Source organism: Cladophialophora bantiana (genome assembly GCF_000835475.1).
Source record: "Cladophialophora bantiana CBS 173.52 unplaced genomic scaffold supercont1.3, whole genome shotgun sequence".
Lineage (NCBI taxonomy): Eukaryota > Fungi > Ascomycota > Eurotiomycetes > Chaetothyriales > Herpotrichiellaceae > Cladophialophora > Cladophialophora bantiana.
Genome location: NW_015971577.1, coordinates 2,127,613 through 2,140,242, shown reverse-complemented (window position 1 = coordinate 2,140,242; position 12,630 = coordinate 2,127,613). Strand labels below are relative to the sequence as shown.

At 54.5% G+C, this 12,630-nt stretch overlaps 6 protein-coding genes across 6 annotated transcripts; 3 read left to right on the top strand and 3 right to left on the bottom strand.

Moving 5' to 3' along the window:
• Window positions 1-256: 256 nt before the first annotated feature.
• On the bottom strand, window positions 257-1,870 carry Z519_02676 (uncharacterized protein; the record flags this gene model as incomplete). Its single annotated transcript, XM_016760432.1, has 2 exons — window positions 257-784; window positions 887-1,870. The coding sequence occupies 2 exons, from the start codon at window positions 1,868-1,870 to the stop codon at window positions 257-259; spliced, it is 1,512 nt and encodes a 503-aa protein (XP_016623953.1).
• A 786-nt stretch (window positions 1,871-2,656) lies between these two features.
• On the top strand, window positions 2,657-3,391 carry Z519_02675 (uncharacterized protein; the record flags this gene model as incomplete). The annotated part of the gene is made up of 1 exon (XM_016760431.1): window positions 2,657-3,391. The coding sequence occupies one exon, from the start codon at window positions 2,657-2,659 to the stop codon at window positions 3,389-3,391; it is 735 nt and encodes a 244-aa protein (XP_016623952.1).
• An 842-nt stretch (window positions 3,392-4,233) lies between these two features.
• On the top strand, window positions 4,234-5,370 carry Z519_02674 (uncharacterized protein; the record flags this gene model as incomplete). Its single annotated transcript, XM_016760430.1, has 1 exon — window positions 4,234-5,370. The coding sequence occupies one exon, from the start codon at window positions 4,234-4,236 to the stop codon at window positions 5,368-5,370; it is 1,137 nt and encodes a 378-aa protein (XP_016623951.1).
• Window positions 5,371-6,135: 765 nt separating this feature from the next.
• Window positions 6,136-6,708, bottom strand: Z519_02673 (uncharacterized protein; the record flags this gene model as incomplete). The annotated part of the gene is made up of 1 exon (XM_016760429.1): window positions 6,136-6,708. One exon carries the CDS (start codon window positions 6,706-6,708, stop codon window positions 6,136-6,138), a length of 573 nt encoding a protein of 190 aa, XP_016623950.1.
• A 1,077-nt stretch (window positions 6,709-7,785) lies between these two features.
• Window positions 7,786-9,297, top strand: Z519_02672 (uncharacterized protein; the record flags this gene model as incomplete). The annotated part of the gene is made up of 2 exons (XM_016760428.1): window positions 7,786-7,906; window positions 7,961-9,297. The coding sequence occupies 2 exons, from the start codon at window positions 7,786-7,788 to the stop codon at window positions 9,295-9,297; spliced, it is 1,458 nt and encodes a 485-aa protein (XP_016623949.1).
• A 657-nt stretch (window positions 9,298-9,954) lies between these two features.
• Z519_02671 (5-aminolevulinate synthase, mitochondrial) lies at window positions 9,955-11,849 on the bottom strand (the record flags this gene model as incomplete). Its single annotated transcript, XM_016760427.1, has 2 exons — window positions 9,955-11,477; window positions 11,528-11,849. 2 exons carry the CDS (start codon window positions 11,847-11,849, stop codon window positions 9,955-9,957), a joined length of 1,845 nt encoding a protein of 614 aa, XP_016623948.1.
• Window positions 11,850-12,630: the final 781 nt, after the last annotated feature.

The window sequence follows — 12,630 nt, the reverse complement described above, 5'->3', positions numbered from 1 at the left end:
CACTCCTACAGCCACGATATGATCAAGTTGACGGGTGGGAGCGATAAAGGTACCTTTCATATTGTTACGAAGAAGACTTTTCTGTAGAAGATGTACACAACAAGGCACAGTCAGGGATATCACCGGTAATACAACCAAACTGTCAATGAGCGGCGAATGGCCCCTCACCGCGTAGAAACCGAGGAAGTTGCAACGACTCTACGCCGCCATCAAAACCCCCTGTATAAATGGCCCTGCTGCACTCCGCCCCTTATTTTCAAAAGCCCCAAGCCGACCAACGCTCGTCGACACTCTTCTGGAGATTCTCGGGGTAAGAGTGCTTGAAGTCTGCCAGCTCCCAATCTTGACCGCCAGTATACTCTGCCGGGAGCAGAGCGTCAGAGACCACCTTCCCGCCTTTATTCGGCGCGGCAGTGCCATGGCCCATGTAGGGAATCAACGCAAAGCCCCGGCAGTCCTGGTAGAACAGTTCATCAGTCTGCGGTCTGCATCGGGTGGAAAAGGCGAAGAGCACGTCCTTGAAGTCGTACACATCGATGTCCTCGCCGACCAGGACCAGCCGGTGGATCGTGTACCCGGCCTTGTGCCCGTAAACGAGGTCCCCGACCACTTTCCGGAAGGCTTCGGGCGCGAGGTTCATGTCGGCGAGTTTCTTTGTGTCGACCTGAAGCGCCACCCAAGTGACTTGGGTTTCGAAAAGACCCATAGCTTCCTTGATGGGCAGACCATGGTCTTGGCAGAGCTGGCGGATTTCGGCAGCGGCTAGGGGCCCGATCATGGTTTGCTATAAAGATCCAGGAAAAAGGGGTCAGTTGCTTGGTCTTTCGCCATCTTACATGGTCAGGAAAGCGATGAGGTAGGGTATCTTTGGAGCTGCCCGACTTACCGTTTCATCCGTAATTCTTCCGCAGTTTGATACTGGAAGGATAGCGTCTGTGCGATGGGTGATTTTGTTTACAGTATAGACAGGCTGAAGATGGGAGTCTCCCGGAAAGACGTAACCGTGCATTTCACCAAAGGGACCCTCGGGCGCGAGCTCCGAGACAGACAGGGTACCTTCGAAGACGATCTCGGAGGTCGCCGGTACGTACAGGTCGTTTGTCTCGCACTTAACGACATCTAGCGCAGTGCCGGTCATTGCGCCGATGTAGTCAGCCTCGGAGATCCCGTCAGGGAGAGGCATGCTTGCTGCCATGATGGCCGCTGGGGGGACCCCGAAGCACAGTGCCCACGGGACATCCTTCCCGATTGCTTTCCACTGCTCCCGGATCTGCCAGATGTGTTGCGGTTCGATGACCAGACCAACGAGATGATTCTTGTCCTTCACCATGGCCCTCGCGATGGACCAGTTTGTCCAGGTTCCATCCGGGGACTGGACGACGTGCATTCCGTAGGTTTGAATGTATTTGCCACCGTCACATTGGTGGAGGAACGGGGCGGGAAGCTTTTCCAGGTCAAACTCGTCCAGGATGTGCGCCTTGCAGGGCCCTGTGCTGACGACCTTCGGCGGGATCGGAGCCGACGTCTTCGCAGAGAGCACTTTGTCCAAGATGTCCTTCATGCCTGCGGTGGGCGGGAGAGCGAGGTGGCGCGCCAATCGAGCATATCGCCGTGATGGATCACGTCGAAGGGACGCCGGGGCTCCCAGGATTCTCCAGAAGCCATTGACGTTGCCCTTGAGGTTGTTGAACAGGGGTGCTTTGCCGTCGGTTTCACACGCTTTTCTGATGATAGCGGCAGCCTCAAGATAGGGGTCGATCTCGTCGTTGATCTCGACCAAGTCGCCGTCTTCCTTGAGTGCTGACACGAAAGACCGAAAACTCAGATGAGCTGGACCGTCTGAGGGTTGCGTGAATGTTCTTGAGGCCATGGTTGGAAGTTGCGGGTCCTTTGAATGATTCTTTTCTTACAATGTGTGCTGTGGGATGTCTCTATGCTATAGTAAGTCGATTCGGATTTGTGCCCCAATATATACTTCTCTCACCTGAGAGAGCTTCTGCGACATTTTTGTTTCTCGCTTTTGGACTCGCCCTTGCCACAGAGGAGCACTCATTGTCCCGTCAGAGCGTGACCGCGAATAGAGGTGAGATAGAGGATTCATGGCTGACAGTGCCATAATCTCTGACCGCTTTGATTACCACGTAACCACCACGAGGATACAAAATGCTTGTCTACAGGTGGTAAGTTTTCCGTACGCAGGTGGCGTTGCAAGGCTGTCCAACCAGAACATGCACCGAGATTTGCGAGGTTTGCGAGATTTGCGAGATTTGCGCATTCGTGAATCGCATCAGCGGTATTTCTTCGAGTTTCACGAACGACAGCATAATCGTTCACACGGTAGAGAGACACCACCCAAGCTTAAGGCCGAGAGAAAAGAGGATGATGAGAAGGATGAGAAGGCGCCTCCTTCCGCCTCCGGAGGGCACAACATATAAGAGAGGGTAGGCGGTCTCGTATGCCGTTTGCTTCGTCGACCTTCGAAGACATCTTGGAGCAGATTACACCCGTGTCGACTACATCTCCCATGACCATGATCGTTGTATACTGCCTATTGGCGTGCTTATGTGGCTACGTTGTGGCCGCGGCTCGTTTGGAGCCACCCAAAAGCCTCGCCGGATTCTTCCACGTCAATTTTGTTCCGAAAAAGTCGACAGCCATGTCCAGCGAGGATCGAAGACCGAGCAAAACTAAAATACCAGCGATCAAAATCACTCCACCTCGGGCTGAAGAAGGCATGAATTCAAAGGTCGCTCCGGGACGTCAGACGGCTGCCACTGCCGTGGGCGTCGTCCAACCTGCGAAGGCGAGAAAGCGAGTCGTTGTGGCCATGACTGGAGCAACAGGCGCAATTCTCGGGATCCGCCTCCTCGAAAAACTACGGCATCTTGATGTCGAGACTCACCTTGTCATGAGCAAGTGGGCAGAGGCGACGATCGCGTTCGAGACCGACTATAAGATTCGGGACGTCCGCGCCCTGGCGTCCAAGGTCTACTCGGCACGGGATGTGGCGGCGCCCATCTCTAGCGGATCGTTCAAGGTCAACGCGATGATGGTGGTGCCCTGCAGCATGAAGACTCTAAGTAGCATCGCAACAGGTTACGGCGACGACTTGATCTCTCGAGCGGCAGACGTCACGCTGAAGGAGAGGCGGAGGCTGATTCTCATGGCGCGCGAGACGCCCCTGAGCGGCATCCACCTTGAGAACATGATGAAGGTCACGCAGAACGGCGCCGTCATCTTCCCGCCGGTGCCGGCGTTCTACATCAGGCCCAAGACGGTCGACGACATTATCGACCAGAGCGTCGGGCGGTTACTGGACCTTGTGGATATCGACACGGCTGATTTTGAGCGGTGGAACGGGATGCGGAAGTTTGAAGCCAAGGAGGGATGAAGGTGATCTATCTATCTATATATTTCCCTATTTCTAGCCACAAAATCTCTAACAAGTACACTAGTCAAGTAGTGTACCTCGTATTAAGATATACACCTTCTCTATACGGAAAATAGACGGCCCCGCTGAGTCATTCCTCAGTCAGCCGGACTCTGTCCACCGCACAGTTGCGCACACATATTACCAATCGTCCCATTCGTCAGTGGCTTCGTATAGTAATCATCACACAGGGAGCTTCAGGCCCCGGTAGTCGAAGCCACCTCGTCACTTCTGCAGTGGCAACGACCATCCCCCTTGCATCCCACCAAGCCCCTACCGGCGCTTCTCGAGTTTCAAACACGAGGCCGTCTATCCTGCATGCGTATCGTGGCCATCTGCCTCGCCGTCTTCTAGCCGCAAAATGGCCTTTTCTGTGGATAAACCCGGCCGCAAGTCGCCGCTCGCCTTCCGAAGACAAATCCACACATGGCGTGCCACGGCCGCACCCTCGAAGAACCCACAGGTATGTGATCCGTAGTCATCGAATCGGCCTACATAGCTCGACGAGAGGTCGATAGATCTGAGGGTGGCATTTGGCTTTTGAACGCGGGCCTAACTCCCCCAAAACTGCAGAGCTCTCGCCCTTCTGCACAGAAGAAGAAAACCACCACCAAGCCGCAAAGATCAGGATCGAACCCTGACGGCGACCGGCCGCCTTCGTCCGCGGACCCGGCAGCATGGCAGTCCCCGCCAATTCGGGAGATTGACACGGTTCTAGACCCCTTCTGCAGCTTCCCCATGGATGTGCCCGCAGATGGGCGCCGACTGCTTCAATTCTGTGTGTTTGATTCGACCCCGGCCCCATGTTGAAATTCGCACAAAATGGGAAAAAAGGAACGAGAGTGTGTGAAGCTAACGGGTTGTTGAACGGGACAGACATCACCACCATCTCCAGCAGGATCTACGGCACCAATCACAACCCAGGCTTCAGCCCTGTCCGAGATATCAGTTTCCGCCAGGCCTTGATGGGCTCCTACACGCTACAATGGATGATCATCTCGGCGGAGGCCTTGCTGAACCGCTACAGAGGCGGGCCCGAGCCGGTGTCTCTGTTCCGTCGCAAGGCGGCGGCGTACCTGGCGCTGAATAGACATCTCCAGAACTTCTCGAGGGAAAAAGTTACGGATCAATTCGTCAACGGCATCGTCATGGCCATCATCACCGAGTCGCGCATCGCGGCGCCCGAGGTCGCCAACATACATCTACGCGCCTGGGAAGCCGTCCTCAAGACGGGAGGAGGCTTCAAGCAGGTCGTCGCCGCTTCTCCGCGGCCCTTCGACCAGATGGGGTGTCTCATGCCCTATCTGATCTGCGAACCCCTCCCGGATGCCCTGGTCTTTCCCGAAGAGTTCGAGGATCAGGCCATGGATCTCCTCCGGACGATCGTGAAGGGGGAGAACCCGGCTGATCCGACGGAGCTGATTTTCATAGCGTCTCACGTCGTCGTGCAACCCCAAGTACTCTTCCTGTCCATGCGAGGCTCTCTACCTCAGCAGATCCGGCATTTGTTGCTGTCCAGCGTGATCGCCCCTTACCTGCGCGTCGACACGTGGGGACAGCGGCAATACGCGCAAAAGTCGTCGCACTTCATCTCCCTGTTCCTGCTGGTCACGACGTTCTGGAAGCTGCGGCGCGACTACAAGGACCAGGCCGGCTTCTTCAACGGTCTGTACCGGCTGTTCATGAACAGCGCTACGCAGACCCAGTCCGGGACCCGCTCCATGACCGACGAGGGCTTCTTCTGGGTCGTGGTCAAGGCGTGCTTTGACGTCTACGTCAACATGAACGACAGGGCGACGCGGTTGGAGAAATACATCGATTTCCTGGCCGACGCCCTCTCGGCCCTGAAACTCTTCCGCGTCTGTTGTGACGGCGTCAGAAAAAATATGACGGTTTATCTCTACCAGTGCCTAACAAGCGGGAATGAGGCGCCGGATTGAAAGAGCGTTTCAACCACCCATTCACCCGGATTAGGCTCGTCAACTTTAGGGCTGGTTGTTGATTTGGGGCCACTCATCTGTGCGCAAAGATCTACAACGATCCCTCTCCGCGCCGCGAGTTGATTCCGCTAACCCAATCCAAGGGTCCTTCCGCTGATGCTACAGGAATCGCGGATAAGGCAGGAGTTGCGCAGTTAAAAAAAAAAAAAAAACAGTCTCACTAGGCCAGGCGCCCGCTGGGTTCATTGATCTTTATTCTCAGACGTATAGAGATATAGCTCAAGCTGCTAAATGAGGTACTTGGGCGACAGTTACAGTTATGAGCTTCGCCAGTGCGTGGATTGCCGCCCTATCTAGAGCGCGGGAGGGACAACGGAACACCTCGCTACGAGCAAAGGTACCTAGATTTGTCCAAGAGACGTGTTTTCTCAACACCATCATCAATCAAAAGAGAGTGCAATCCACTCTCATCCAGTCGAACGACAATGCCAAATCCCCGCAGGGACAATTCTGAGAGGACCACAGAAACCAAGTGGCTACCAAGACAATATATTGGGGGTCTCCGTTCCACGGACAGGTTCGGCGAGATTTTGGGATCTTCATGAATGCCATATCATGAGTTGAGCACTAATTGAGACATTGATCGAGAATACAGAAGGGGTATCTCCTTCATAGCACTAGCGCCATCTTCACCAGTGCCTAGAGGTTCATTTTCAAACATAAAGCCGAGGCAGTTGCGTCGCCTGGGTAAGCATCGGGGTTAACTCAACGTGTGTTGTCCGGGTGGATCGGTGGGCTCCCTTGCTCGAGTCGATCCAATAATCGAGGGAAGACCTTCCGCACAGTTTCGTCCAGCGACAAGCCCAGGAAGCTTGAAGTCCATGGCGGCTGCTCGTCTGTCTCGATGACAATGAACCACCCTTCGCAACGAGCCACGTTCATTCGACATTCAGATGGGTGGTAGGCAATTAGCGAATCATCATTGAATGAAACGAGGTCATCGCCGTCCATAAACCAAGATCTACCATCCACTGTCGATTTGTGTTCTGGTACCCTGCTGGTTAACGACTGAGATGCGCGCCCTCTGAAGATGTCATTGAGATAGAGCGTTAGGCCGTTGATGGTATGGCTGCGCTGGCGGGCTTCGTGGAGCAATGGATGGACATCCAAGAAGACCTTGGCCATGTGCTGTCGGTCTCGAGTGTCACTGAGGTGGTCGCAAAATAGCTCTAGCCCCCGCAAAAGCACCAGCGCCCTGGCATCGGAGAATTGGCGCCCCTCTCTGACCGAAATATTTCTCTTCCGGGAGAGAAACCCGTGCAGAAACGCCAACGGCATTTTAATTTCGTGAGGTTCGAGACCTTTCATCCCCTCAGCCAAAGTATGGATATCAGCTGAGACTCTGGTTGGGGTCATGAAACTTTGCGCAAGCAGATGTGCGGCGATCCGTTGCGCAGACTGGACACACTTGGCAGGTCGAGAGACCCGTCTCACGCGCAATAGCCACTGCTGAGCGTTGGGGGGGGGGGGGGGGTGATTTGGCCATTTGTCCCATGTCGTGCTTGGTTGATGCAACCTGTCCAACTGCTTTCCAGGGCTTCCCACTCGATCACGGCTCCAGATTCTGCAGGGAGGTCGACAAAGGCTTGGGTGAAATTGCGAAACTTGCCTTTGTCTGAAGTCTCTGGCCGGATATCGAGCCGATAGGTGCTGAAGAAGTCCTGACTGGCTTGCTCCACTGCTCCCAAGAGTTGTTGAAGTTGCCCGGAGTTTGTTCAAAGACAATATCAGAACAAGAGACTCGTGAGAGATGGTATGGACTTGCGAAACCATGCATCGAGATGCATGGGAAATGGCGATTGCATCATGGAAAGAGACAACACCTGTCATTGAGCATATCGACGTTCTTCCTGCACAGATTTGAAGGCAGCTTTGACCTCTTCCCAACGCGTCTTCCGTAGGCGCCTGAAAGCCGCTGTTGGCCTGGATTTCAGGTCTGTGCTTAGGGCCTGGTTTGAGCATCTGCGTGATCACATTGACCATATTCATCTTCCCGTGCCCAGGTTTTGGTGAGATCTTGGCGGGCGCTGCGTTATTTCCCGTTAGAGTGACTCCGCCCTCGTCTAAGCTCCAGTTCGTTGGCGACTTGCAGGGTGTTGAAGGAGAAATGTCGCGACATCGTCAGCAAATATCCTACAATAGTAACTTGGGATAATGAATGTTGCGAGCCGAAAATACGGAGTTCCAAGTTAGCACAATTGTATCAGTGGCGTTCGGCACTAGTGAAAGACCAAATCGGCTAAGTTGCCTTGACATCACAAGTTTTTGTACACTTTCAGAGTTGGAGAAACTTTTGTGGTCGACCTTTCCTCAACCCAGACCCTGCTTTTGCGTACCTCGACGCGGCACGCAGACATGGCGGAGAAGAAGAGAAAGGCAAGCTCCCTAGAGAGCGAAAGGCCGCCCAAGAGGCCGCAAACGAACACCATCAAAGTCACTCATCTGAGTGGCCCGGAGGTCGCTAAACCTCTGGTCGGTATGCATTTCGCATCTGTCCCGATTTTCTTCGTGGGCTGACTCCCTATGCCAGCTTCGTCGCCCGGTGTCACACTTCCCTCAGACCTCAGTTTTAATGGGTTCTCTAAAAAGCAGCCAGTAACCGGGAGGTCTAGCCTGCTCCTCCAGTCTTCGGACCACCCTACCATTGACTATGTCGCGACCGAGAGTAGCACAACCGATGGCGCCGAAAAGAATGTCAAGCACTATATAGCCGTCTTCGACCCGGCCTCCAACAAGCTCAAAGTGGTCGGAGCTAGGAAGATGACTGTGAGAAGCACCGTGCGCCAGCTAGACAAAGGAAGCGACGACGAGGAAGACGAGGACACCAAGCCTGCACCAACACCGTCTCGCGCGGCATTGACACAAGCATTTGGAACGAAAAAGTCAAAGAGAGTCGTAACCTCGTCGGCCGAGAACCGTCTGCTTGCTCGCGATGGAGAGGACCGGGACCACCCTGTTTCCAACGCCATTCTATCGTCGATTAAAGAGGAGGACGACCCAGCCGTCATGGCCGACGCAGGAGCTGCTTCCCGAGCCAACAAACCCCTCCCACAAGCCAATTTAGACACGACCGACATCACCCAAGTCTACAATCTCTCCTCGCTCGTCTTTCCGGGTCCTTACCGAACAACCCTGTCTCAAATGCCCATCGCGTTCTGGAAAGAATGCGTCAAGAAGAAGAAACCCGTCTCAACCCACCTGCGCTTCGTGGCGACGCGCGTGGGCTACCTAGCCCAACGGCATCTCAAACAACCGGACAACGAAGAAGTCTTGATTAAGCTCCAAATCCTCCGCTACATTCAACTCCTCGTCGAGATTCACAAGTACGTCTCGCACCAGTCGCCGCGAAGAACGCTGGCCCAGCCGGAGCTATGGCCCAAGGGCACAACCACGGACGCCTCCCTGTCGACAGCCTTCAAGGGGAAATTGATGTCCCATTTCTTCCCCAACAACACACCCACCGTCTTCAACAAAACCTTACTTACATCCACAATCCTCGCGCTGACGCTACACATCCCTCCCCCAAACTTCTCGCCGGGCGAGTCACCAAAGACGCTCTTCACCGAGCCGAGCGACATCACGCTGGACCTGGCCATGCCGCACGCCGAGATTTCTAAGCTGTACCGCGAACTGGGCTGCAAGATGGAATCCATGACCGACGGCGAGCTGCAGCGCTATGGATGGGACAAGGTATTGTCGTCTCCTCTACCACCACCGCAACAGAACGGACGAATCGACGACGGCGACGACGACGAAGGAGGCAACGCGGTGGTGCTCAAGAAGCTTCCTAAGCCCAAGTTCGCGAAGCTACGGTTCCCCGTCGAATTTCCCAGGGTCAGTGCCGGGAGGCCAACAGGTCGGAGGTAGGGACTCTGGCTTGCCGGCGCCGGCGGCGGGGCCTTTGGGGTATAATTACGGAGTACACAGCTGAGATTGGCTCACTCGACAGGTTGGGCTGGCACCTTACATACGGAGGACAACTTGCAAGGAATGGAGAGATGCCGGGTGAAAAAAGGATAGAAAGTAGCGGCAGGCGCCGCAAGACGTTCAAACGGTCCTCCAGCATGGAGAGCATAGGTATGAAGAAAGGTAAGCGAGGCGAAACGACAAAAGATACAGGAAGGAACAAGAAAAGTTAAAGTCCAGGTCGATTGACCAATTCGAACGTGAAGCAATGAATGGTGTTGTGTAGAAAGTCACAAATGGCCACATCATATGGCGATTGTAGATTTCCTAATTTCATCGGCCCACAACCATGTTTGTAGTGTGACCGGAAAATATATATATGTAATGGGCTGAAGAGCCGGACATTTGCTCCCCCTCCCGCTTCTGCGAGGAAAAAGAGGGGGCAAAGAATTCGAATAGCAGAACGGACATCATTCCTTCACGTTCACACATCCCATCTTCTCGTCCTTTATGTCACATCATTCCTATTTTCATGTGCAGTGCGGCTTTTTTGTCTTTCGCGGCGAGCACTTCGCAGTCTTCCCGTCGTTCAAACGAGAAACGGGATACAGAGAAAGCTCAAGCAGCAGCAGCAGCCGCGATGGGCAACGCTCTTGCCTCGGATGCCTGCTGGACCAGCGGCTCGGGGTCAAGAGACTGTGCGGCCCTTTCAAGCTGCGCATCGGTCCACAAAGACTCGACTGGCGCTGCGTCTTTGACGCCAACGCCCACGAACCCGCCTTGGGCCTCCCAGTCCTTGACGCGCTTGATGTTCAAGCGGTTCCAGACATTCTCCAGCGCGTCGACCAGTTCGGCGCGCAATTCGGAAGTATGTCCCGGAGTGGGCGTGATGCGGAGTCTCTCTTCACCTCGCGGAACGGTTGGGTAATTGATGGATTGGACATAGATATCGTAATCGTTGAGGAGCATATCAGAGGCTTTCTTCGCCGTTTCGGCGTCACCGACCAAGAGCGGGACAATATGTGAAGGATTTGGAATCACCGGGATGCCTCTTGCGGTGAGATCATCTTTCAGGGCACGCGTGTGAAGTTGCTGCAAGCGACGGTCTCCTTGATAGACGGCTTGGTATTCAATGGCCGCACGTGCACCAGCCATGGTCGCAGGTGGAAGCGACGTCGTGAAGATGAATCCGGGTGCGAGAGAACGAATGGTATCGACCAGTGAGGCGGAGCCAGCGATGTATCCACCCACACAGCCATATGCCTTGCCTAGCGTTCCTGTGATAATGTCGACTCTGTCCATGACAGTACCCCTCTGGGATTCCTTGGTTCTATTGGGGTCGGCATAGACATCGTAATCAAGGTGTTCGGCAACGCCGGCACCTCGCGGCCCATACATTCCAACGGCATGGACTTCATCCAGAAATGTAATGGCGCCATACTTATCTGCCAAGTCGCAGATGGCTTCAATGGGAGCGATGGAGCCGCACATGCTATAGACGGATTCAAAAGCGATGATCTTCGGTTGCTCGGGTGGGAGGCTCGCGAGTTTCGTCTCCAAATCAACCAGGTCGTTATGCTTGAAGACCATTTTCTTCGCACCGGAGTGACGTATGCCTTGAATCATGGACGCGTGGTTCATGCTATCGCTCAGGATCACACAGTCGGGCAATTTGCTGCCCAGCGTAGCCAAGGTAGCATCATTGGCGACGTAACAAGAGGAGAAAACCAGAGCGCCTTCTTTGCCATGAAGATCGGCGAGAGTCTTTTCCAGTTCCACAGCATGCTTGTTGTGGCCGGAGATGTTTCTAGTTCCTCCGGCGCCAGCTCCGTACGTGTCGAGCGTGTCATGCATGGTCTTCAAGACATGCTTGTTGCGACCCATGCCGAGGTAGTCGTTGGAGCACCAGACGGTGACGCGCTCGTCCTTTGCAGCCATGTGGGCGCGAGGGAATTCCTTCGCCAGGCGATTGATGTTGTTGAAATAGCGGTATGACTTGTCCTTGTGCTTCTTGTCGAGCTCATTGTTGTAGAAGCCTTCATAGTCAAAACGTGGGGCAGGCGGCGCATTGGGTCTGGGGCCAGCGTAGGTGTCCGGTTTCTTGACGGCATCGGCGTTCTTCACAGCCTGCGGAGGTGGAGCTGCACACTGTTAGTATCCAGAGCAACAAATCCCTATGGGTTGTCTCTACCTGGCTGGGGAGGTCGAAACAAATTGGTGTCCACGCTCGCTTTCTTTTCAGCCGAGGTGTGCAGTTTCTTCTCCAGGAGGGACTTGACCACGCCGGCGCCGGCAGCGACATTCCCATAGCTGCGACGCGAGTTGATGCGGGCGCTCTGGACGGCCAGGGCCTTGTTCATGACAGGGCATCGTCGGGCAATGAACTGCAGGTTCGTAATGGTGCCGCCACCGGGGGACTGGCGGGTCGAGGTAGACAAAGAGCGCAGGGTTGCGGGAGAGGTCTTCTTCAAAAAGGGGCAGACGCCCTTGGATTGGTGCAGCAGGGCCTCCATAGTTCGTTCGTGGGGTGTTGTCGAGGGTGTTGAAGGAGATGTGAGGGTTGAAGAGGAGGTGTGGGAGAAGAACGGGGAGCCAAGGGTAGAGGACAAGTGTGAGAGTAAGTAATATTTGCTCGGTCGCAGCTAAGGATGGAAATAGCAATCATATGGGGCTTGTGGGCTTGTATGGGGTCAGCGTTCCCGCTGCCAGCCAGCCACTCACGGGTCTCGTATTAGCATCGCTCTTTGCGCTCTCCGCGGCTCGTCTCGTTATTTATTGCCCCTTTCGGTCACTTACCTTTTCGGCTCAGCTGCCAGTGCAGAATCTTTCTACCGAAACAAACTGCCAGATACAGGCTACTTCCCTAGTAGAAAAGAAACTTGACTCAGTCCCACGGATTCAGAGCAGAAACTTCCAGCGTGATTGGACCTGGGAATGAACCTTTTCCCCCCGCCTTGACAGCTTCCTATTGCTTCGTCCGACGCCTTCTTCCTAACAACCAAAGAGACCCACTTGCAGCTTGGGCTACATGACATTTCTGGCGGCGAGCTCGGCGGTTCCAAGACGTTCGAAGGTATCCTCTGACACAATTTCTCCATCGTGGGTGATCATATTTCGTACATAATGCAAACAAATCCCGCGGTTGCCAGTGCCGGAAATCTGGGTCTGCGCAAGTGACTTGCCCGAACAAAATGCACGCGAGATGCATTTATGTCCTTGAGCGGAAGAAACGGATCGCCAGAGCATAATTTGGATGGCGGGCTCGACCGGGAGCCTGACTCTGTCGCTTTCTCG